Below are 25,402 nucleotides of genomic sequence, written 5' to 3'. Positions count from 1 at the left end.
AAACCTGGAGCATCAATATCAACTTTGGGACCGCAAATATCCACCTGTCCCTTAGGGAGTTTCACATCCATGTCAGGACCCTCTCCTTTGAAGCTAGGCATGCCAAACTTTGGAAACTTCATTTTTGGCATTTTCAGTTTGGCTTCTGGACATTCAAGGTCAACATCAGGAACATCAGTGTCAACTTTGGGGCCCTTAATGTCAATGCTGGGTCCTTTAAAATCACCTCCCATCTTTGGAACAGAAACATCCATCTCTCCTTTCAGTTTAGGTGCCTTTAGATTCAGATCAACATCTGGCATGGAGATTTTAGGGGCCTTGATATTCATTTTAGGCATCCTAAATTTGGGGCCTTTCAGTTTGCCTTCTGGACATTCCAAGTCCATATCAGGCACGTCAATATCCATTTGGGGACCTTCAATATCAATTTGAGGCCCCTTAACGTCAATGCTGGGTCCTTTCAAATCACCTTCTATCTTTGGAACAGAGATATCCACATCTCCTTTGAGTTTAGATGCCTTCAAACCTAGGTCCACATCTGGCATGGAGACTTTGGGTGTCTGAATATTTAGCTCAGGCAGTTTAAACTTTGGACCTTTCACTTTACCTTCTGGCCCTTCAGTGTCTAAACTTGGGGTATCAATGTTCACTTTGGGACCAGAAATATCCACATCCCCTTTTGGAAATGTTATATCCATGTCTGGTCCCTCTCCTTTCAGCCCAGGTACACCAAATTTAGGCATTTTCAGTTTAGGCATTTTCAGTTTACTGTCTGGGCCGTGAATATCCACATCTGGTGTATCAATATCCATTTTGGGGCCTTTAATGTCAATTCCAGGAGCTTTCAATTCCCCTTCCAGCTTTGGAACAGAAACATCCACATCTCCCTTCAGCTTAGGGCCCTTCAGATTCAAGTCAATGTCTGGCATGGAGATTTTAGGGGTCTTGATGTGCATTTCAGGCATCTTAAATTTGGGACCTTTCAGGTGTCCTTCAGGCCCTTCAATGTTCAAACCTGGAGCATCTATATCTATCTTGGGACCAGAAATATCCACCTCTCCCTTTGGAAGTGCTATATCCACATCTGGTCCCTCCCCTTTCAGCCCAGGTACACCAAATTTAGGCATTTTCAGTTTAGGCATTTTGAGTTTACCATCTGGGCCATGAATATCCACAACTGGTGCATCAATGTCAACTTTGGGGCTTTTAAGATCAAATTCAGGACCTTTCAAATCACCTTGTATCTTCGGAACAGCAACATCTACATCTCCCTTCAGTTTAGGACCTTTCAAGTGTAAATCAACATCTGGCATGGAGATTTTGGGTGCCTTGATGTGCATTTCAGGCATCTTAAATTTGGGACCTTTCAGTTTTCCTTCTGGCCCTTCAAAATCCAAATCAGGAGCATCAAAGCCTACTTTTGGACCTGAGAGCTCAATCTCCCCTTTCGGAAGGCTTACATCCACATCTGGTCCCTCCCCTTTTAACCCAGGCATTCCAAACTTGGGCATTTTGAATTTGGGCATTTTGAATTTACCTTCTGGGCCATGAATATCCACATCTGGTGCATCAATGTCCACTTTCGGACCTTTAATGTCAATGCCAGGAGCTTTCAACTCCCCTTCCAGCTTTGGCACTGAAACATCCACATCTCCTTTCAGCTTAGGACCCTTCAGATTCAAGTCGATGTCTGGCATGGAGATTTTAGGGGTCTTGATGTGCATTTCAGGCATCTTAAATTTGGGACCTTTTAGTTCTCCCTTGGGTCCTTCAACATCCAAACCTGGAGCATCAATTTGTACCTTCGGACCGGAAATATCCAGCTCCCCCTTTGGAAGTGTTACATCCACGTCTGGTCCCTCCCCTTTCAGCCCAGGCACACTGAATTTAGGCATTTTCAGTTTAGGCATTTTCAGTTTACCATCTGGACCGTGAATATCTACATCTGGCGCATCAATGTCCACTTTCGGACCTTTAATGTCAATGCCAGGAGCTTTCAACTCCCCTTCCAGCTTTGGCACTGAAACATCCACATCTCCTTTCAGCTTAGGACCCTTCAGATTCAAGTCGATGTCTGGCATGGAGATTTTAGGGGTCTTGATGTGCATTTCAGGCATCTTAAATTTGGGACCTGTCAGGTGTCCTTCTGGCACTTTGATGTCAATGTCAGGAGCATCTATATCTAGCTTGGGGCCTTTTATGTCAATCTGAGGTCCCTTCAAGTCACCTCCTATTTGTTGGATGGAAACATCCATGTCTCCCTTCACTTTAGGCCCTTTCAGATTCACATCCACATCCGGCATGGATACTTTTGATGGTGACATTTTCCAAGAAGGCATTGAGAACTTGGGCCCTTTCAACTGACCTTCAGGACTTTCAAGGTCAATGCCAGGAGCTTCAGTGTCTAGTTTGGGGCCTTTAATGTCCACAGTGGGTCCTTTCAGATCCCCTTCGATCCTTGGCCCTGAAATATCAACATCTCCCTTCAGCTTGGGGGCTTTTAGATTCATGTCCACATCTGGCATGGAGATTTTTGGTGTCTTGATGTGCATTTCAGGCATCTTAAATTTGGGACCTTTTAGTTCTCCCTTGGGTCCTTCAACGTCCAAACCTGGAGCATCAATTTGTACCTTCGGACCAGAAATATCCAGCTCCCCCTTTGGAAGTGTTACATCCACGTCTGGTCCCTCCCCTTTCAGCCCAGGCACGCTGAATTTTGGCATTTTCAGTTTAGGCATTTTCAGTTTACCATCTGGGCCATGAATATCCACATCTGGCGCATCAATGTCCACTTTCGGACCTTTAATGTCAATGCCAGGAGCTTTCAACTCCCCTTCCAGCTTTGGCACTGAAACATCCACATCTCCTTTCAGCTTAGGACCCTTCAGATTCAAGTCGATGTCTGGCATGGAGATTTTTGGTGTCTTGATGTGCATTTCAGGCATCTTATATTTAGGACCTTTTAGTTCTCCCTTGGGTCCTTCAATGTCCATACCTGGAGCATCAATTTGTACCTTCGGACCGGAAATATCCAGCTCCCCCTTTGGGAGTGTTACATCCACGTCTGGTCCCTCCCCTTGCAGCCCAGGCACACTGAATTTAGGCATTTTCAGTTTAGGCATTTTCAGTTTACCATCTGGACCGTGAATATCTACATCTGGCGCATCAATGTCCACTTTCGGACCTTTAATGTCAATGCCAGGAGCTTTCAACTCCCCTTCCAGCTTTGGCACTGAAACATCCACATCTCCTTTCAGCTTAGGACCCTTCAGATTCAAGTCGATGTCTGGCATGGAGATTTTAGGGGTCTTGATGTGCATTTCAGGCATCTTAAATTTGGGACCTGTCAGGTGTCCTTCTGGCACTTTGATGTCAATGTCAGGAGCATCTGTATCTAGCTTGGGGCCTTTTATGTCAATCTGAGGTCCCTTCAAGTCACCTCCTATTTGTGGGATGGAAACATCCATGTCTCCCTTCACTTTAGGCCCTTTCAGATTCACATCCACATCCGGCATGGATACTTTTGATGGTGACATTTTCCAAGAAGGCATTGAGAACTTGGGCCCTTTCAACTGACCTTCAGGACTTTCAAGGTCAATGCCAGGAGCTTCAGTGTCTAGTTTGGGGCCTTTAATGTCCACAGTGGGTCCTTTCAGATCCCCTTCGATCCTTGGCCCTGAAATACCCACATCTGCCTTCAGGCTAGGGCTTTTCAGACTCAGGTCCACATCCGACATAGAAATTTTTGGTGTCTGACTAATTAATTCAGGCTTCCTAAATTTGGGGACCTTCCATTCTCCTCCAGTGCCTATATCTGGTGTGCTGATGTCTACCTTGGGGCCTGCAATAGTAATCTCCCCCTTAGGAAGCGTCACACCCACACCAGGGCCTTCCCCTTTGAAACCTGATGCAGTAAATTTAGGAAATTTCATTGAGGGCAATTTTATTTTTCCTTCATCACTTTGAATATCAACATCAGGAGCTGCAAGATCAACCTTGGGACCCTTGACACCAACTCTGGGACCTTCTAGTGTTGGAGAGGACACTTCCACCACTCCCTTCAACTGAGGTCCTTTGAGAGCCACACCCACATGTGGCTTTGCAATGTTAGCACCTTCCCCTGAAGGCACTGTACATTTCAGTTTTTCCTTTGGATCTTCCATATGAACAGATGGAGTTGTGATATCCAGGTGAGGAGCCTGTATCTTTGGCACAGAAATGTCTACACCTGCCTGTGGTGCTCGAACATCAGTATCAGAAGCTGAAGGTGAGAAGCCAAATTTAGGCATCTTCATTACAGGCATTTTTATTTTTCCTGGGCTTTCAATGTTAATTTCTGGAGCTTTAATGTCCTGCATATCACATTCGATGCTCGAAAGAGGAATGTCCACCCTTGGAGCTTTGATATCACCTTGAATCTTAGGGCCAGAAATATCAACTGAAGGAGCCTTGATTTTTGAAAATGATACATCAACTTTGGGACCTTCTGTATCACTTCTTATCTTGGAGCCTGAAATATCAAATTGCGGCAGTTTGCCTCCTGGAACTTCAGTTTTAACCTCGATGCCTGAAACACCCATTTTTCCATTTAGTTTAGGGCCAGTAATATGAATATTTGCATCCAGGTTTCCCCTCTGTCCATTTGCATCGATTCTGGGCAAGCTGCCCTCTGGGCTTGTGACTCTAGTGCCAGAAACATTAACCGATTTGACAACGTCCACACCTGGAACCTGAATTTCTGCTGGCTTAAAGTCTGTTTGGGTTCTCAAGTGAACGCCTGTGACTTGAGGTCCTGAGACATTTATCTCAGTGCCCACCTTGGGCTCTTTCATGTGCACGTCAGGGGTACCAAAGTCCAGCCTTTTGGTGGATGATTCGACTGTTGGTCCAGAATATGAGATGCCACTAGGTCTACCCATACTGAAGTCTGTTTTCCCAGATAAATCCACCTGTGGTATTTTGATCACGGTTTTTCCAGGTCCTTTTTCCATTTCTGATGTTGTTATATGGGTGACTTGATGGCTTGGAATCTTAACTTTAAATTCTGGGCTGCTGATGTCAATCTCTCTTGCTCCCTCGTGTCCAGTGACATCTACGGTATAAGCTGTGACCTTTTTGGTGACGGTAATGGTTCTGCTTTCTGTGTGTTCAGCTTCTGCTGCATCTTCCGCCTTCAGACGTGGTTTAATTTTTGTTGTGTATATTCTCCTGTACTCTTCATCATCCCCACTCTGGAAATAAGAGACATTGGTTAACACCAGAGTGCCGTGAGGAGAGATTTGAAGAAGAAGAGGGAGATTGGCTAGTGCGGCAGTAAAGTAACGTGTGTAATAATCACTGGCCTTGACTCCCTCCTGAAAGGCTGCAATTTGCATCTCCTTCCTTCAGGGAGGCTGCTATGACAGAAGGTCAAGTCACCCTGGGCCCTGCTGCTCTTTTCTATGAGCAGCTGTACATTCATAGGAGCTGCTGCCCGACAGAATTGCTGATTCAGCATACCTGGCCTGTCCCCATCCCTGACTATCTCTGCAGTGTCTGACTCCAGGCTCTCATCTTTCTGCAATACCCTCTCTGGCCTGGCGGATTTCCTGACATAAGGGATGGCAGACAGAGTTCTGAAGTGAAATAAATCTGCTCCGGTCTCCACATGGAGCAGTTTGCAGGAATGCTTGGGCTGCTTTCCCTCCCCCGTAGGGTGACCAGATGTCCTGATTTTAGGGTCTTTTTCTTATATAGGCTCCTATTACCCCCCACCCCATCCCAATTTTTCATACTTGCTGTCTGGTCACCCTACTCCCCCGGGAGCTTGCATCACTCTCTCACTCACCAGAACAACTTCTGGGCTCCTGGGTGAGAACACATCGTGTGACCATGACTGTCCCGGCAATGGAGACTTGTCCCCCTTTCGCTGCAGCCGCAGCCCCACCGTGTGGTGGCCCATGCTGTTCAGCAGCTGCGTGACCTCTCCGGACTGCAGGTTGTCGAAATAGATAGTGGCGCTCACAATCTGATCCCCTACAGGCGCAGAAAGAAGGGAGTGAAGCCAAGCTGATGGCACTGGCAATCCAGGACCCAAGCAATAAACAAATCTCGCTCAGTTACACACAGGGCTGATTAAAATAATCAGAAGTCTCTTTGATAGCATTGCAGCCTAAGAAGGGGCAACTTTGCCAAATGCTTTCCAGCACTCAGCTCGTGGCTGTGATCTGCTGGCAGGAACCTAGAGGGGTTAATCTGGAAGGTCTTGCTGCCCCCGTATTGCTGAGCCCCTTTTTCATTCCCAGGGTGGCTGGAGGAAAGACACACACCCCTGTTATCACACATGTCTCTGTGGGCTCCTCCCTGCCCCCCACAGCATCACATGGAGCCATCAGTGACTGAACCCCGCCTCCAGGCATAGAGAGTCAGTGAGACAGCTCTGCAGCAAGAAAGGAGAATGTCAGCACCTTGGAGCAGGCCCCAAACATGCTGTGGAGGCAGCACTCTCCAATGGGTAAAGCACTAGACAGGACCCCTAGGAGAGAACAGTGAGGTCTAGTGGGTTAGAGCAAGGGGCATTGGGAGCCAGGACTCCTTGCTTCTATTCCCAGATCTGGGAGGGCAGTAGGATCTAGTCAGTTTGAGCAGGGGCTACGGGAAGTCAGGACTCCTGGGTTCTATCCCTGGTTCTAGGAGGACTGTGTGGTCTGGTGGGTTAGAGCAAGGAGTACTGGGAACCAGGACTCCTAGGTTCTATTCTCAGCTCTGGCACTGTCCTTGGGCAGTCTCTTCCCACCCTCAGTACCTCTATTTCCCCTTCTACCCTGTATAGGATGACCAGATGTCCTGATTTTATAGGGACAGTCCCAATATTTGGGGCTTTTTTTTATATGGTCTCCTATTACCCTCCACCCCATCCCAATTTTTCACACTTGCTATCTGGTCACCCTAACCCTGTGTCTGTTTAGACTGTGAGTTCACTGGGTCAGGGCTTGTCTCCCACTGTGTTTCTGTGCAGCACACAGGGGCCTCTAAGTGCTACCCTAATGCACATAATATATGGGCTGTGCTGCCCGCACAGCACAGGACGGAGAGAGAAGCTGAGCGGCAGGAAAAGCCCCACCCCAGGGAAGAGGCAAACAGACAAGGCAAGATGGAGAGAGGATCTCCATCAGCAAAGAATCAGGACAAGGAGCCCCAAGCATGGGGGCCAGGGGCCTTAAAGCCACAGAAGCAGCAGCAGAGAGAATTATGATAAAAGGGTTGCAAAGGAACAAGGGAAGCGGAGCCAGAATTTCCCATAATCCTCATTCTCTCCCCAAAGTGATAAACCAGCACAACCCCACCACCAGCCTCCCACAACAACACATGTTGTTTCCGGGCTGGTGCGCTGCACTCACCTTCCTTCACAGTTCTGGCAGCAGGGGAAGTCTGCACCACCTGCTTCACAAAGACCCCATCTTCCGTCTGGTCAATGGTGATTCCGTGAGAACCGCTTCCTTTCCAATTGGGGAGCAGGATCTCCCGTGTTTCCTCCTCTTCCTTCTCCATCTAAATGAAACAAAAGTAGAACTGAGTTCAAAAAAGAACGAGTTAAGTTTATGGAGGATAGGCCATCAATGGCTATTAGCCAGGATCTGGTGTGCAACCCCATGTTCTGGGTATCCCTAAACCTCTGACTGCCAAATGCTAGGACTGGACAACGGGGGATGGATCACTTGATAATTGCCCTGTTCTGTTCATTCCCTTTGAAGCATCTGGCACTGGCCACTATCAGAAGACAGGAAACGGGACTAGATGGACCATTGGTCTGACCCAGTATGGCCGTTCTTACATTCTTAAAACAACATGGACAGAAAAGTTTACAGGCCAAAGGTATAATCTTTGGGCCCAGTTCTGTCTTCAGTTACTGGAGTGCAGCCCCACTGAACTCCAGGAGTCAAAGCAAGGGGGCTAGACCAGAGCAGTCTCAGGCCTCTGTGTTTATCTCTATAGTTTAGCTTTGAAAGCTGACAGTCTGGATGGACATGGGCTGGGCACAGTCTCAATGCCCCTAAACCACAAAGCATAAATTGGAGAGGTGAGTCATCCCTATGCGGAGAGCTTGGATGATGGGGATGTAAGTGCTTGCACAAGCTTAGTGCTGGCCTTCTGCACCGGCTGGAGTTCACCCCGCACGGATATTGTGGGAGGTGCAGCAGAGAGAGCAAGAATCAAGCATGTTTTATTGTTTCAGGGATGAATGGATCGATCCTGTTTGACTGACCTTGTTGGGACTTTGGTCCTGGCTGGAACCGCCCCAGGAATTCCTCTCTTCACTTGCTGACCTTCGGTATCAACTTCCCAGCCTAGCAGAAAATTCAAAGAGTTCTTAATAAACCACCTGTTTGGATGTTTTTTACATTTAGCTTTTTCTGGTCCATTCTGGGATGAGCCAGTAAGACAGTTGTAGGATCTAACAAAAAAAGACACTGGTATCTGAACTACTTGTGCTGTTACAGAAAACAATCCAACACAGAAGACACTGAGGTTTAATTGCTTCAATGGGGAACAATTTGAAAAGCTGTACATAAGAGCTAAATAGCATTGTTTAAAATTGGTAATGTTCATAAAGTGAAAATAAACTTTGAGAGGGAAATCCTGGCCCCACTGAAATCAGTGGGAGTTTTGCCTTTGACTTTAATGGATTTCACCCTAAAAGAACACTGAGGTGTTTTTTAACAAAAAAAGGAGAGATGCAAAGCCAGGAGATATGCATCACGGTGAAACTTTAAACAAACCCCAACACTTGGACAGGCAGGAAATACAAAGTTAAGGTTTTCTGGAGACTTTAACTCTGCCCACAGAACCTCACCCCAAATTCCTGAGACCAGCCCCTGCCTGCATGCCTGTGCACCACGCTGCAGACAGAGCTTCCCAGCACAGAGTGCAGTATGTGAAGAATGGCACATGCCAGACAACGTGAGAGCCCGGGCGGAGAGCAGGGATTGTGGTGCATGGCCAGCACCAAGGAGCTCAGTAAAAGAAAAGGTTTCTTCGAATGAATTGTTCCTAATCAGGGCAATGGGAATAGCTGGACACCTCCACCACCATGGTCTACAAAACCACTCTTTGGTCAGAGCTTTGCTGAGCAGGAAGGGGTTAACTAGGGGCGAGGAAAGAGACCTGATGTACCAAGTTGAGGGCGGGGGCGAGGGTTGCTTGGGCCCGGCTGCCCATGGGATTCTCACCAGCAGGGGGCGCTGTGCCTTTGCTAATTCTGCCTGACGTGTTTGTCGGCAACACCCACGCCAGCTGCCCCACCTTTCCTCTTCCCCAGCTAGCAAGGCAAAGAAACGTTCCCGTTTCCAGCAAGCACGGGTCCCAGGCTGGAAGCACTACAGGGAACCCAAGCCTGAGGCAGGGGCGGCTCTAGGAATTTTGCTGCGCCAAGCACAGCAGGCAGGCTGCCTTCCGCGCTTGCCTGCGGAGGGTCCGCTGGTCCCGCGGCTTCGGCGGACCTCCTGCAGGACCAGCAGACCCTCCGCAGGCACGCCTGCGGGAGGACCTCTGAAGCCCCAGGACCAGCGGACCCTCCACAGGCAAGCCGCCGAAGGCAGCCTGCCTGCTGTGCTTGCGGCGCCTGCAGGGCGCCCCCCGCGGCTTGCCGCCCCAAGCACGCGGTTGGCGTGCTGGGGCCTGGAGCCGCCCCTGGCCTGACGGACTGAGCACTCAATGCTGCGTCAGCTCTTGCAGAATCAAAGGTGTCTGAATTCGGAGCCAAAATTGCAACCAGAAGCACAACACAATGAAGGGAATGTGCTCCGGAGTGGGGTGCAACCTACAGACCACAGCCTCTTCTGGCTTTAAAATCTATGAACGGTTGCTGCAGAGCTCAGAAATCAATGGAAGCAATCATGAAGTCGGAGAACTGGTGCTCAGGGCTGCCTGGGGAGCATGCAAGGCTAAAGTGGGGACTTCCCACCAGGAGAGCTGCCAAGATGCAAATCTAAAGGAGATTGTGGAATTGAGTAAGCCAAAGGCAGCCCAGACGTTTTGCTTAGAATCTGAAGAGAGGCAATTATGTTAATAACAATGCGAAGGGAGATCGGCTACCACAGAATCTGCTCTCAGATCCATGATGTTGGGTGCTGCCTCCAACCACCTGTCCCAGTGTTCAGCCTGTTGGGACACTGCACTCCTCCCTCCCCTTGAACTCCGCTGGAGAGGCCAAGGCTCAGCATCTCTCCAGCTCGGAGCCCTAGATACCACGGGCTAGATGCGCCAGTCCCCTGTTGCCATCTGCAGGGCTGGTAGAACTTTGCATTGGTGGAAACCACTGCCCAAGCTGCAAAGAAGTGGGTCCAAAGTGTTTCCCTGTAAGTCCACAGCTCCTAAATGACCATCAGTGGCAGTCAGTCTGTGTCACCAAGGCACAGAGCTGTCTGGGGATTAACCTGCATTTGTGCTTAAAACAAAACCCACCATCCTGAAGACCACAGATCTGAACATGGAGTGTTCAAAAACATCACTAGGGAAAGGAATAGCAGCACCTGTGCAACACATCGTCTGATGTAACCCTGATTGCCCCTCTCCTTTATCTGCCACACCACCCTTGCCAGCCAGGGGCACTGGCCAGCTGGGTCTGGGAGCATCACAGGTAATATTCAGAGCCACTGGACAGCTTTCTAAAACAACTGCTTAAACCTGAGTCCCTCCCAGCTCCCCAGACCAGTCCCTAGGTCTCCAGTCCAGATATACTGTCAATGTACTCTCCAAGCCAGGAGAAGGGCAGCCCAGTGCAGGGGGAACAGTGGCACCACTCGCCATTCCAGCATTTACACATTTTTAAAACAATAATTTAAAGAAAAGTTAATGAGATGTTGTCAGGCAGATTAAGCCTCCCTGGCTTAAAACTCAAACCAGGTGAGTCCTCCACTATCTCAAACACCTGGGGAGGTGAGTTGTCTTTGCAAATCCATAGCCTTGTTGCAGGAAAATAGTAAATAAAAAAATTTTTAGTCAGTCACACACAATTTATGTGTCAGGCTCCCTTTGTAACAAGAATGGCATGTGCACACGCACTCACCCACACCCACCTGTGCAATGGCAAGGTGTGTGCACACCCACCCGTGCCTCCATCGCTATACGTCATCCCATTCTGTCACCCTTCCGCTGTGCACCACCTTACTCCGGGGCAGCTGCACGGCTGTTCACAGGCTATGCTGCTCTGCACCGTAAGGTGCTCAGATCTGGTACAAGCTTTCTACTGGAGTTCTGACCATGCAGCAAAGCACCCACCCAGGAGCCCTGCTGAAATGCAAACCAGTCTGCTCTGGGAGGAGCCATGGAGCCAGTGTCTGTTCTCAGGATCATGCTGTAAATCAGAGTCACCTGCACCATTCCCTCTTCCCTCCAGAGCCCAAAGATGGCAGGAAAAAACTACGGCTGGCCAGGCCTGGCACATTGGCTGGTCCCTGGGCCATGCGTGAGATGGTGTTCTAGCCCAGTGCTTCTCAAAGCCAGGTCGCTGCTTGTTCAGGGAAAGCCCCTGGTGGGCCAAGCCGGTTTGTTTACCTGCCACGTCCGCAGGTTCGGCTGATTGCGGCTCCCACTGGCCGTGGTTTGCCGCTCCAGGCTAATGGGGGCTGCGGGAAGTGGCATGGGCTGCGGGATGTGCTGGCCACCCTTCCCGCAGCCCCCATTGGCCTGGAGCAGCAAACCACGGCCAGTGGGAGCCACAATTGGCCAAATCTGCGGACGCGGCAGGTAAACAAACCGGGGCCCGCCCCGCCCCGCCAGGGGCTTTTCCTGAACAAGCGGCAGACCAGCTTTGAGAAGCACTGGGCTAGAGCCCCAGAAAGGCTCTCACTAAGCAGCCTGATGGCTCTACTGTCCTGCAGGTTCATGCAGGGTGCCCGGACCCGAGAGGTGATGTCTGCGTCGCACAGGGTCACACAGGCTGGAACCACTCAACTTGTTTGGTTTCTGAGTAATTTGGAAAACTGCAATGAAATGGAGAACAAACTGGTTTGTTCCTCTCAGGTGGCTCAGGAGAGAGGCCTGTGGGGTGGGTGTGGAATCCTCCGAAGTGACTCAGCGTGCACCAGGGCTGCTATGAATGGAGGGAGAGGCCAGAAGTCTCAGCCAGCCCTCTTGGGCCTTTCGGTCTCACATGCCAGCCAGCACAGGGCCCAAAGTCCAGCCTATCTGGGATCAAAGCAGGGAAAGAATCGCACGGCCGGCTTGTTCTGCCCACTTGGAGGAAAGGCCCCAAAGGTCTGTGTGCCTAACCCTCCTCTCTCCCCCACCACACGCTACCTCCCAGCCCCACCCCACAGCTGCTGTCTTCCTCTCCCTGTAGGCCATGCCCCTGCACTCCACTCTGCGGGGTGATCTCCCAGCATTACGCTAAGCCTGGTGCTGCAGCACTGGGAGATCTTGGGGGGCAGGGCACCTCCACATCATGGCATCTTATCCTGCCCATGGCAGCTATAGACAAAATGGCAGGGGAAAGGTTGGGGTTCCTGTGCCCCCAGCAAGGCCCATAGGAGATTTCCCCAGGGAGCCTGGCGTGAAGAAGGCCTTAGGCCATGGTAATACTGGTAGCACCAACATCTGAGCACCTATTCACCATGAAACAAGCGGTGGAGGAGTATCCAACTCCCACTATATGTCAGCTCCACCACAGACCTGGCACAGGCCAAGCTGCAAGAGGGGAAGGCTTCCAGTGAGTGCAAGAGCGCTTGCCCCTCCAGCCTGGCAAGGGAAAACCCTGCAGGCATCCTGCACAGCAATGCCAGCCATGTAGTCACCAAGCTGCTGGTGCTATTCTCAGGTTCACCACGTGTTTTAGCCCTCGATATTTTTAGATGCATCTGCCCTGCACATAGGCCTTTCACTGGGCAAACTCATACTCCACGAGGAGAGCATTATTCCTCCCCTAGACGAACGGTATGCACAGCAGCTGTGAAACAAAAACTCCCTCCCGAGTCTTGCTGGGGCTTTGCAAAGGTACAGTCTCTATCCCTCCAGCTGCAGCTCCCCTAGGCATGCGGACACACCTGGGCATGCTGCAGCCCCTCTGCCTCACAGAAAAGGTGACAAAGGCTCAGCTCCTAACCCTGGCCTCCAGCCCTGCCTCCCTGTGCACATGTCAGACATTTCAGCTCCTCCTTCCACAAGTCCCAACCCCTGGAGAACCTCGCAAGTGACTGTCTTTATTTCCACACATGCTGTGAATGTTCAGATTCCAAAGAAACCCCCAGTGTCCCATCCTCTGGGGACAGGCAGCAGCCAGGCAGCTGGGGTGCTGAGCCCATTGCCTACCATGCTGATCCACCCCATTTCCTTGTGTTCCCCTCTTGGTCTGTCTGCATCCACCACTCGGCCCGCGTCTTATACTTGGGGTGTGAGCTCTTGGGGCAGGGACCGTTCTTTTGGTCTGTGTTTGTCCAGCAGCTAGCACAGTGGGGCCCTGGCTCCAAGGTGCCTCCACAATACATATCGTACAGAAGAAACCTCCAGCAACGGGAGGCTAAAGGCAGGAAAATGCTTCAGCAACTACGGTGTTTGTTTTAGCCTCCAACTTCAAGCAGAGAGAAAACTGGCTGCGAAGGGGCTGTGATCCCTTGTCCTCAAGGAAAGGGTCTCTGCCCCAGCAGCCAGGCACAGGGACAGCAAGACAGCTGGAGTTCTTGGTGGCTCCCAGTTAGGGCCAGAAAGGTCCCTGAGGATTCCTTCTGTACAGCAAAGGATGGGCCTGAAGCACAGGGCTCCTCGCCTCTAGATTCTAAAGTGGCCAGAACAGAACTTGAAAGGCAGGAGCAGGGGACTTATCCTGGTGTCTCCTGGTATTGATTCAAAAAGGGAGAAGCAGAGGCAGGGAGAAAAGCTAGGAAGCTCTGGGCCTAGGGAGACTAACCTGTCATCCCTGCTGTGGCATCTCAGCCCAGACCACGGAAGAAGCTGGGGGCCTTCCTGCAGGACTTGATGGCCCAGACAGCCCCAGGTTAGGATGGGTGGCACCCCCAACCCAGGACATTATTCCTCCCCGCATTGCAGAGCTGGGTCTGAGATGGCTTGGAGTGTGCAGACTGCATGGTCCCACTCTGGGCTCACCCAGTGGCACGCACATGAGACTCAGCCCAACCCGGCCTCATCACTTCTCTGTTCTTGCACTCAGGTGTCTGCTCAAGGGCCAGTTCCACTCCAGGTCACGGCTGCCTTCACTCCTCCCCCATCTCCAGGCGTTTGGAAAGAGGGAGCAGCTTGTGGCTGAGCTGCTGTGCAGCAAGGCTGTGCGTGCCCAGACAGCTGCCCCACCCTTCCCCAGAGGCAGCTGCATTTCCCAGCTGGGTGACATGATCCCTCTGCATTGGTTTGCTACATGTGCAAAGAGCTGGTGTCACAGCTGGCTCATGGCAAACCAGAGAGGCTGCTGCCAGGCCCACGTAATCCCTGCTTCAGGGGTTTCCTCCAATCTTCAGTGATCCTTAATGTCCTCTTCTCAGCACCTCCATGGGCTGAAACCCTGCTTGCTGCATAGCCAAGTCATTACACCAATTCGCTCAAGACATACTGAGATAATCATCCCCAGGCCTCAAGAAAGAGGAGAGCTGCACACTGCTCCCAGAACAGGGGATAATCTATGATCCCAGGCCACCGGTCAGCACCTCCAGCCTCCAATCTGCAATTGGGAAGGGTCCCGGGCAGCCATTTCCAGAGCTCCAGCTGCCATCACTATCCAAACCATCTCCAGGAGAGGGAGGACTGAGACCGGAGGCAGACCAGAGACAGTTAGGTGTCTACCACACACACAGCGTGGGGAAGACACATGGCAGCAAGAGCACTAATCCCCTTAGGCCCACTGGACACTGTTAGTTACTGTTGTGTGCACAGAGACGATGGGCTGACGCAATCCCAAACTTCCACTCAGGACACAAAGGGAAGATCTGCTGAGCGAAGCTGGGGCTGCAGTGGCAGCTAATCTCGGAAAATCCATGGCCAGCACACAATCAGCCAGGTGACCTTTGCCAGCCTCGGTGGAGACCGAGCAGAGATTTCACAGGGTGAGTAAGACAGACTCTAAGTTCAGCACCAAGCCACAAATGCATCCCCTCTGCTCCAGCACAGCACCCGGGAACCTCCAGCCCCCAGACATGACTGCATCTCCTCTGCTCCAGCACAGCAGCCGAGAACCTCCTGTGCCAAGCCATGGCAGCATCCCTTCTGTCATGGCGCGCACACATATGGCAGCATCCCCTCCGTCATGGTGCGCACACATTGTTAAACTATGTTCTACAGAGTTTGAGATCTTTAGAACAAGACTCTGTGGTTTTCACTCTTCCTGTGCTCATGCCTTGAATGCCAAAGCCTCCATGCTACCCCCCTGTGGCAGGAGGACATGTGTTGGGCTATCCACATAAATGCCAGGCAGCTAACAACCAAACACTGGACCACTGCACACACCCAGCATCCAACCACCCACCCCGGTAGCTCCCACTCTGCAGCCTCTCGGCTGGGGAAAAATAAAGGTTTAAAAACTCACTTGGGGAGATTCCTGCTTCCCCACGTCCTCTCATGCAGCCCCTTCAGGCTGAGTCTCTGCCAGCGCTGCCATGGCTCAGGGGAAATTGCTGGTCCCTCAGCCAACTGAACCTACAGGCTCTGCAGGGCAATGGGTGCGACACGACATGGCCTCCCTAAGCAAGGAAACTCGTGCTGTGGTGGCGGGAGGTGGCCAGTGACCCTCCCAGGCTCCTGTGAGCAAGGCCAGCTGCAGTAACACAGCCTGTGCTAGAACACTGCCCCGTGACACCGCCAGCCCAGAACCCAGGGTCCTGTTCTAGACACCCTTCCCCCACAGTCTGATCTGTGGGGACTGGCGTTAGCCTAGCTCAGGATGCCACTCCCTCTGGCACAGCCGCTCTGCTTTATACCAGCTTAATTGTACATGGCAGCAAACACAGATAAATGGCTCCTGCAGCTGCTGCAGCCAGTTCTCAGGAGATTCTCCATCCATCTCCTCCCCAGAGTGTTCCTCCAGCTACATCATGAGTGGTCACATCCCATCACACCCATGCACTGGGGTGCACATGTGGGCACACACTCACACATGCATGCACACGCTCATCCCCAGACAGGTGCATGCACACGCACAGACAGATGTACGCATGCACACCCACACAGACTGAGGGACGCGTGCATACACACCCAGAAATAGCTATATACATGTGCACACACAGACAGATGTACGTGCATGCACACTCCCTGAGACAGAAGTATGCACCCACCCACGGATGCACAGAGACATATACAGTGAGGTGTACACACATGCACACACACAGATGTCCACGTGTGCGCACACACCCAGAGACAGATGAATGTGCCCACCCACACACATAGATATGCACATGCGCACACACCCACATGTGCACAACCAGACCAATTCACAAACAGAGATGGGCCTAAGAAGGAAAATAAAGAACGAGTCCAGGAATGAGGAGACAGACAGGACAAGAAGGGCAAAGGGGGGTGCTGGAGGGCACTGAAAACACTGTTCTGGTGTCAAGGAAGGAGCCAGGGATGACATGCCCCATATGCAGGGCCGCCGAGAGGATTCAGAAGGCCTGGGGCAAAGAGGGGGAGCGAACGTAAAAAAAAGGTGCCACCCGCTGCGGCGCTTGTACTCACCGGGCGGCGCTCCAAGTCTGCGGCGGCGGGTCCTTCACTCGCTCCACATCTTCAGCAGCACTGAAGGACCCGCCGCTGAAGTGCCGCCGAAGGAGCAAGTGAAGGGCCCACCACCAAAGTGCCGCCGAAAGAGCGGGATCACCACCGGATGAGTAGCCAGGGAAGGGATTCTCAGCCAGGGCTCGCAGGGCCCTCATGGGGCCCAGTGCAAACTGGCCCACTTGCCCCCCCCGGGTGGCCCTGCCCATGTGGCAGCAAGCAGAGGTGGGAGCACCCACCATTGCCCACCAGTGACACATTTCTAGCTCTGCTGCCCACTGAGGTTGACAGGCTATTGTGGGGTCCGCTCCTGCCCAACCGCTCCACAGTGCATGCAAAAGTCCTTCTGTGCTCTTTGCCCAGCACCCTGCAGACTTCACACATCCGTCTTTGGATGTGACTGCGAGGGGCGCTGGGCCGAGAACAATGTGCCGCTTTGCTCTCGACTTGGGACTGGCCTCTGTGAACAAGTAGGCGCCTGTGTTCCCCAGGGACACGCTGCTCTTTCGAATAAGTGCCGAGAGTGAAAGGGGGGTGGGTTGTGCGGGAGGCAGAGCAGCAGTCCTCACCAGAGCCCTTGGAACAGCGCCACATCCCTGGTGACTTAAATAACACCAGAAAGTCACATGACTGCCTTCGAAATCCAGTTACTGACCCAGCCCAGCACGTTGGCTCCAACCACATCAGCATCTGGATCACAAGGCAACCTCTGATTTTCTCTCTGTCACCATAGTGGCCCATCCATCCAGCTTCCTTACATGCCCATCGAGCTCTCTATCCCCATTACCCACCTCCATCTATCCATCCATCCAGGCATCCCCACACATCACGCTCTGTGGGTTTTAGTCTGCTGCCCATCACCCTCGTATCTGAGTACCTGCCATGTAAAATCAATAGTGGGCTTCATGTAGTCAGCGGAGAAGGGTGCGGAGCCTGGGCCTTGGAAGGAGTGGGCTCAAATCTCTGCACCACAACAGACTTGCTGTGGGACCTTGGCCAAGTGGCTCTCTCTGGGCCTTGGTTCCCACCTGCCCAATGGGGATAACAGCAAGAGTGTGAGAGGATAAATAGAGTGTAGCCCAGATGCTACAGGGACAGGGGACAGGTAAGTCTCTAAGGGCACTTCTCTCTTTAGGGGAAGGGGGGATATTCTGCCTAGTGTTGGTGGATTTTTCTGCATCCAAAGAGAATGGGGAAGTGAGGGCACAATGGAGGGGTCGCAACAGGAGACCAGCCACTGGCTGTCCAAAGAGAAGGGATCCTCCTGGCCGCAGCAAAGACTCAGCGGGAGAGTCCATCCTGTGCACAAACATTGAGTGCATCATGCCAGCAGGCCTGTGCCAATGCACCCAGCTTCTTGTTTCACAGAGGGGCCCAGAGCACAGGTTGCTGGGGCAGGCTAACAGTTCTGGTGCCTGCAAGCAGGGCAGAGTCACTTTAAATAGCTGGCAGGGTGGGAATCAAGGGAGGATGCACTATCCAGAATTCCTATTCTTTGCTGGCCATAGAGAGTGAGTACTGGCCAAGGCCTTTCTGGGCCTCAGCTACGCTTTGCCTCTTGGTTACTTTCCTCCTGACCTAGGAACCAGGAGCCAGAGACAGCTGGGAATGGAGAGGGCGCTGAGCCAGCCCAAGAGTTAACACACGACTGGTTTCCCAAGCATACAAATGAGAAAGAGTTTCCACGCGAGCCCCGATACACCTCCCACCCCACCTCAAATCCCCCACACACCCCCACATACACACACCCCAAATCTCTACACACACACACCCAAAATAAACCCACACACCCGCATACACACCCCCCAAACCCCTGCACACACACCCCAACCCTCCCACACATACCCCCAAAACCCCCACGCACACACCCTGAATCCTTAGTAACACACACTATAAATCCTTACGCACACCACCACCACTAGGCTCCACAAATGCACACACCTCCAAACCCACTCCCACCTCAACACCATTGCCAACTCCCTACCCACAACTCGCCACTCCTCGCACACACACAACTGCGATAGTCATTTATATAAGAACTTAGACAGACTGACACACACCCATGCTGTGGTGATAGGTGCCTAGGTAAGAACCTGGCTAGACCCATATACACACACATACACACACACTTTGTTGCTCTCACTTGTTGCAGCTTGTCTCACGTTTGTATGGCAAGCTCTCCAGGGCAGGGAACGGGCCTTTATTTCATTTGTCTGTGTAACACCCTGTGAGTTTATGGGTGCTGCAGAAACCATAGTAATTGCTCCTCGGGCTGGCGCTTCCCACAGCACCTAGCTATTTACCTAACCATGTTACAACACTGGGGCAGGCCCACGCAGAGAGAGCAGGACAATACAAATATGAAGCAGCAAGGAAGCTGCAGCCTCTGCCTGTCACGCCCGAGTTACCAGAACCAGAGAGGGAGCAGGAGGTGATGAGAGAGGACACCTGGCTCCTCCTGTGCCTCCTCGTGTGCTCCACCATGTCTCATCTCTCTCTCACACTGGTAAGTCTGCTTGGAAGGGCCCCTGAATTACCTCTCACCGAGCCCTGTCCCCCATTTCCATGAGCTGTGAAAGCCAGGCAGCTTCCATATCGTGCTGCCTTTGTGCCCACTGGGCAGCTCCCTGGTATTTCTTACCCGCCATAGAGCAGCCTGGGCACCCAGACCGCTGCCCTCAGAACAAAGAGTCCATCGTCCAGGGGCGCTGGAACAATTTGTATAGTGGGAGTGCTGAGAGCTACTAAACCCTGTGTATGATGGAAACCACTTCAAGCCGGGGGAGCCCACCTAGTTCAAGCACTTATGCCATTGTCTAGCACAGGAGTGAGAAAACTATGGCCCACGGGCCACATCTGGCCCACCAGCCAATTTAATCCAGCCCTCAAGTTCCCGCTGGGGAGCAGGGTCTGGAGCTTGCCCCACTCCTATGCTCCAGCTGGGAAGCGGGGTCGGGGGCCACTCTGCACGCATGTGCTGCAGCTCCTGGAAGCAGTGGCGTGTCCCCCTCCGGCTCCTACGTTTAGGGGCAGCCAGGGGATTCCACACGTTGCCTCGTCTGCAGACGCTGCCCCCGCAGCTCCCACTGACCGGGAACTGTGGCCAATGGGAGCTGCAGCGGCGGCGCCTGCGGACGGAGCAGCGCGAAGAGCCACCTGGTCATGGCTCCACATAGGAGCTGGAGGGGGGACATGGCCGCTGCTTCCAGGAGCTGCTTGAAGTAAGTGCCACCCAAAGCCTGCATCCCTGACCCTGTCCCATGCCCCAACCCCCTGCCCCAGCCCTGATCCCCCTCCCACCCTCCAAACCCCTCAGTCCCAGCCCAGAGCACGCTCCTACACCCCAGCCCCTCATCCCCAGCCCCATCCCAGAGTCCTCACCCCCAGCTGGAGCCCTCACCTCCCCCACACCCTACCCCAGCCCAGAGCCCCCACCCTGATCTCCTCATTTCTGGCCCCACCCCAGAGTCTGAACCCACAGCCACAGCTCTCACCAGCCTCCCCCGTACCACTGCTCCAGCCCTGATCCCCCTCCTGCCTTCCAAACCCCTCAATCCCAGCCTGAAGCACCCTCCTACACCCCAAATCCCTCACCCCCAGCCCCACCCCAGAGCCCGCACCTCCAGCCAGAGCCCTCACACACACTCCCGCACTCCAACCGCAATTTTGTGAGCATTCATGGCCTGTGATACAATTTCCATACCCAGATGTGGCCCTCGGGCCAAAAATTTTGCCCACTCCAGTCTAACACATCTCCCCCTAACACACAACCTCCACCACCATGGCCTCACCTGGAGAGGTGGGGAAGATCCCTGTGAATGAACCAAAAAGGCCAATTGTGTCATCCAGACAGTTCCAACATGCATCTAGACCAGGGGTGCGGGCTCCAGGAGTGGGACCAGAAATGAGGAGTTCAGGGTGTGGGAGGGAGCTCTGGGCTGGGGTGGGGGAGTAGGGTGCAGAGGGGGTGTGAGAGCTCCAGCTGCTGGGGTGGGCTCTGGGGTGGGGCTGGGAATGAGGAACTTGGGGTGTGGAAGGGTGCTCCTGACTGGGACCAAGGGGTTTGGATGGTGGAAGGGGGATCAGGACTAGGGCTAGGGCAGGGGGTTGGGGTGTGGGAAGGGATGCAGGCTCTGGCTGGGAGTGCAGGCTCTGGGGTGGGGCTGGTGATGAGGGGTTTGGGGTGCAGGAGGGCACTCCAGGCTGGGATCAAGCGGTTCGGAAGGCAGGAGGGGAATCAGGGCTGGGGCAGGGGCTTGGGGCACAGAGAGGGGCTATGGGGTGCAGGCTCTGGGCGGCACTTACCTCAAGCAGCTCCCAGACACAGTGGTCATGTCCCCCCTCTGGCTCCTATGCAGAGCTGCAGCCAGGCGGCTCTGCGTGCTGCTCCATCCGCAGGTGCCACCCCTGCAGCTCCCAATGGCTGCAGTTCCTGGCCAATGGGAGCTGCAGGGTGGTGCTTGGGGCAGGGGGCAGCATGCAGAGTGGACCTCCCTGGTTGCCCCTACACGTAGGAGCTGGAGTAAGGCCATGCCACAACTTCCGGGAGCCACATGGCACCGCCCACGACCCTGCTCCCCAACTGGAATGCCAGAGTGGGGAAATTCCCAGACCCCACTTCCCAGCGGGAGCTCAAGGGCCAACTTAAAATGGCTGGTGGGCCGGATCCGGCCTGCGGGCCGTCATTTGCCCACCCCTGATCTAGACAATCCATGGGCTCTTTGTCACAAGGAGAGAGGATTTACAGACAAGCTTCCATTCCAAACACAGGCAGGACATGGTCCTGAACCTTTGCTGGGGCATCCAGTCTAGTCTCCTCATTGCAGCTCCATGCACTGGGGTGCACAGTGCAAATAGGCAGAAGCAGTGCTGCCCTCACACAGAAAGCAGCTGAGGAATGGTCCCTCGGTAGCGGTCCATTCTCTGACTGCATACGCTTCCCCGTGTGCTCTGCATCTTCCCCTGAAGAAAGCGCTGCTCTTTGCAGGAGGGGAAGAAGGAAGTCAGAGTGGATAGAACTGCAGCACTCTCCAAACGGTCAGGAGATGGTCTCGTGCCAGGTGAGGGAACACACACTGCCCCCTGCCCCGATCAGTTTGCCACATGCTTCCAGAGGGTGCAGCGACAGCTAAGCCGCCTTGACTCTTGCAAACACCAAGCACAAGATTATACACGTAGATATCCAAGTCCCTCTGTAAATAAGTGTACTGCCTAATAATAGGCCTAGGCACAAAAGAGCTGCAAGGGGATCATGGAAACATATTGTAACTTCTAACAGCCTCGCCTCTCCTTCCCCCGCGCACACACACACACACAAACCCTGTACGGCTCGCAGGCCTCCTGACACTCTTTGCAAACTGCCTCAGTGTCATAAGACCACACCAAACAGTTCAGCTCCTATTACAGGGGGTGGGATACCCAGCTGGAAGAGGGACCCTGAACTGCTCAGAGGACTGCCTTGGGACCTCTAGGCCACAAGTCAAGCTTCTCTGCAACAGCCCCTCTCTGTCACTGACTCTGCCCCACTGCTCTCTCTTCACCTCTCTCAGTGCTCCCTTCTCTCAGGCAACCACCATGGTGGGGGACTGTCTGCTTGTCCCTTCTGTGCCCCTACACCACAGCTCAGCACCAACATACTAATTAGTGTCCTCTGGAAGAACATCCCCAGTGCCTGTAATAAAAATAAAAATAACAGCTCTCTAGCCCCTGGCACTCAGAGGGTTAATGGCACTTTATGACTCTTAACCAAGCCACACTTGTGAGCTAGTGCAGAGCTGCCACACTCATTTTAACAATGGCCAAACTGAGGAACAGAGCAGTTGATATATTTTGGAATAGAAGCCAGAAGTTCAGATGCTCAGACACACGCTTTAACCACTAGATACCACTCCCCTCCCAAGCGGCAACTAGAACCCAGGTGTCCTGCTCCCAGACCCCCTGCTCTAACCCATTACACCCCACTTCCCTCCCAGAGCTGGGGAAAGAACCCAAGAGTCCTGGCTCCCAGCCTGCCTCTCATCCAGTGGGCCCCTCCCAAATACACCAGTGTTCAGAAGACTGAAGTTACATCTCCCCAAGCTTCAAAAGCCTCAAGAAGGTCTTTAAGGTGCAACAGGACTCTGTTGCTTTTTACAAGAAGAGCTTGTCATTTTATAGACTTCTGGATTTCCAAACCCAAAGGGGCCGTACTGCTCATCTAATCTGACCTCAATAGGACAGGCCAAAGAATTCCACCCAGTAATCTCACCCTCCAGGGAATGGTACCTCTAGCGAAGAGCAGGCTCCCCACAAGCCCTCCCTATAGCGAGTGACAGCTGAAACGCAAAATTATCACTTGGTGCTTAGGCAACCCAGCTGACAACCCACAGGGACCACGGCACCAACTCCTGAACTCCTGGCTGCCCTGTGCAAAGTTCTCCATCTAACAGTCACACATCAGTCCTTCTGTCTGTCTGATACCTCCACTTCAGTCTGGCCATCTCTCCAGGCCTTTGGGCCCCACTCATCTCCAGTTTCCCAGCCCAAGTACAAACTGATCCCCTACTTCGAAATACAACTGTCTCTCTGCACAAAGACCAAGTCCCTATGAATTGAACTTGGAGCCTGCTACCAGCCATTCTGGGCCCTTTGCCACAGGGAACATGGAGTTAATCTTGAGTGTCAACAACAGTCAAATAAACTTTTGTAGTGAGTGGAGCCCGAAACAAGCTGCCAGGCCCAGAGCAGCAGAATGGGAGCGGGGGGTTGGGCTGGGTCCTTCTTTCCCTGTGAGTGAGGCACAAAGGGACTGACTGGCCCATCAATAGAGGGTTGGGTCAGCGACCAGAAAGGGGTTGTGACGGCCCCACGGGCTGCGCCAGGGCAACACAGTGCTGCTGCCTTCAAACTGGCAGAGAAGGTGCCACACCCTGAGCGCAACTAAGCGCAGCGCCTGAGCTACCCCCCAGCCCGCAGCGCCAGGAAACCACAGACCTGGGGCTCATCAGACCTGCAGGCTTCCCTGCCCCACAGCCACACAAGTTCCCCAGCTCGGCTCAGACCTCCCTAGAAGGCACCATGCACTCCAGCATAGGGTGGGGTGGACGCACATTACAAGATTGGGGGGGGTGGCGCTTTGCTCCCAGACTTGAGCAGGGACACAGTTCTTCCCCAAACCCTGCACACACACACCCTGTGCCTCTCACAGGCCTGCCACTGGCGACGCCTGGTTTGAATTAGTCACTCTTTCCAACCACCACATTCCACAGGCGGCTGGAGCGGGTCCAGTGCGGGGGTCCCCACCCATCGGGAGAGGGGGGCTCGGGACAGCTCCAGCACCGCGGCTGCATGGCCACTCAGCAAAGCTCCCCAGAGCAGATTCCAGGCTCCGCAGGCTCCAGCCCCCCACCAAATTGCCCCCAGCCCAAGCCTGGAGCAAGAGAAAACTTCAACAAGCCCTGTATATAACCGCCACCTACACACACACCCTGCCTATACACATCCCAAATACATCCCCCCGCATGCACGTCCCACATACAACCCCTGCCTACATACACCCCATATACCCACGCTCATACGCATGCCCAATACACAACCCCCGCCTATATACACACACAACACCTCTACACACCTCATATGCAACCCCACCTATATACACCTCATAAATACAACCCATATGCAAACGCCAGCTATATACAGACCAAACACAACCCCCTACAAATCCCCCCATATACAACTCCCACAGCCCCAGCCTTCAACCCCCCCGTACACACCCAGCCCCTCCCTCACACACACGCCCCCTGCAGCTGCGGGGACTTCTACCCCCTTGTCACCCCCCGCCAGGACTCTCAGCGCCAAACCCGACCCAGTCCCTGCCCTAGGCGCAGCGAAGGCTCCAGCTCGAGCGCGAACCTCCAGCCCGGGAGGAGGCAGAAAGTTCCGCCGGTCCGGGTCCTGGTCCGGCCCCAGCCCCAGGTTCGGTGCCAAGGGCGGGTCCCCTCTGGCCGAGTGCCCGGGGCCGCTGGTCCCTACCTGCGGGTCAGTGGCTCTCAGCCTCCCGGTACAGCCATGCCCGGCAGGGTCCCGGTACTGCCCAGCCCCGAGCCCGCTCCCGGATTCCTGGCGGCGGTGGCTGCTCCCTGGCACGCAGGGTCCGGTCCTGTCCCGGCGGCGGAGCGCACGAAGTGGACGCCGCTCGGCGCTGGGCTGGGCTCTTGTAACTCAGCCCGGGCTGGGTGTGTCTCTCCCCTTCCCAGAGCCGCGCTGCTGGGAGGGAGGGACCAAGAGCCAAGCCAGCTTCGAGCAGAGAGAGCGAGTCACCCTGCCGAGCCGGGCCGCGCTGGGGATCCCGGCCGTGGCCGGGGGCGCACACCCCGGCCAGCCCTTTCCCTCCCATGCCCAGGTGCGCCCTGGCATTGGCATACCCCAGGCCAGCAGCACCCTGCTCGGTCCCCGGGCTGAGAGCCCCTCCCACGACCAGACATGCATCCACCTCCCCAGAAAAAAAACCCCCAGACCCCGCTGGGGGCCCAAGCCTGAACCCCAGACAATCTAGAGCAAGCTGGCCCAGAGGGTTAGATTTGTGCCACCCCCTCCTGCCCTGTGGGCTCCACCACTTCGGATCAGAGGGCTGAACAAGAAGCTGTCTGTGACTCCCCCTGACTCTCCCTGACTAGGCACCCATCAGACTGAGCTCCACTCCCCTGCTCTGGGCTTGAGAGCAGTTTACAGA

At 53.6% G+C, this 25,402-nt stretch overlaps 1 protein-coding gene across 1 annotated transcript in view; it reads right to left on the bottom strand.

The window, feature by feature from the left end:
* Positions 1 to 24,863, bottom strand: part of AHNAK (AHNAK nucleoprotein) — a 39,125-nt gene extending 14,262 nt beyond the window's left edge. The window contains 5 exon segments of the mRNA XM_050960698.1: positions 152 to 5,231; positions 5,828 to 6,015; positions 7,380 to 7,530; positions 8,246 to 8,327; positions 24,703 to 24,863. Of these exon segments, the coding sequence (XP_050816655.1) occupies positions 152 to 5,231; positions 5,828 to 6,015; positions 7,380 to 7,530 (5,419 nt within the window). The 5' untranslated portion in view covers positions 8,246 to 8,327; positions 24,703 to 24,863.
* Positions 24,864 to 25,402: the final 539 nt, after the last annotated feature.

Source organism: Gopherus flavomarginatus, chromosome 6 (assembly GCF_025201925.1).
Source record: "Gopherus flavomarginatus isolate rGopFla2 chromosome 6, rGopFla2.mat.asm, whole genome shotgun sequence".
In the NCBI taxonomy this organism is placed as follows: domain Eukaryota; kingdom Metazoa; phylum Chordata; order Testudines; family Testudinidae; genus Gopherus; species Gopherus flavomarginatus.
Note: the sequence above shows the minus strand (reverse complement) of the source record. Positions and strands in the feature narration are given on the sequence as shown.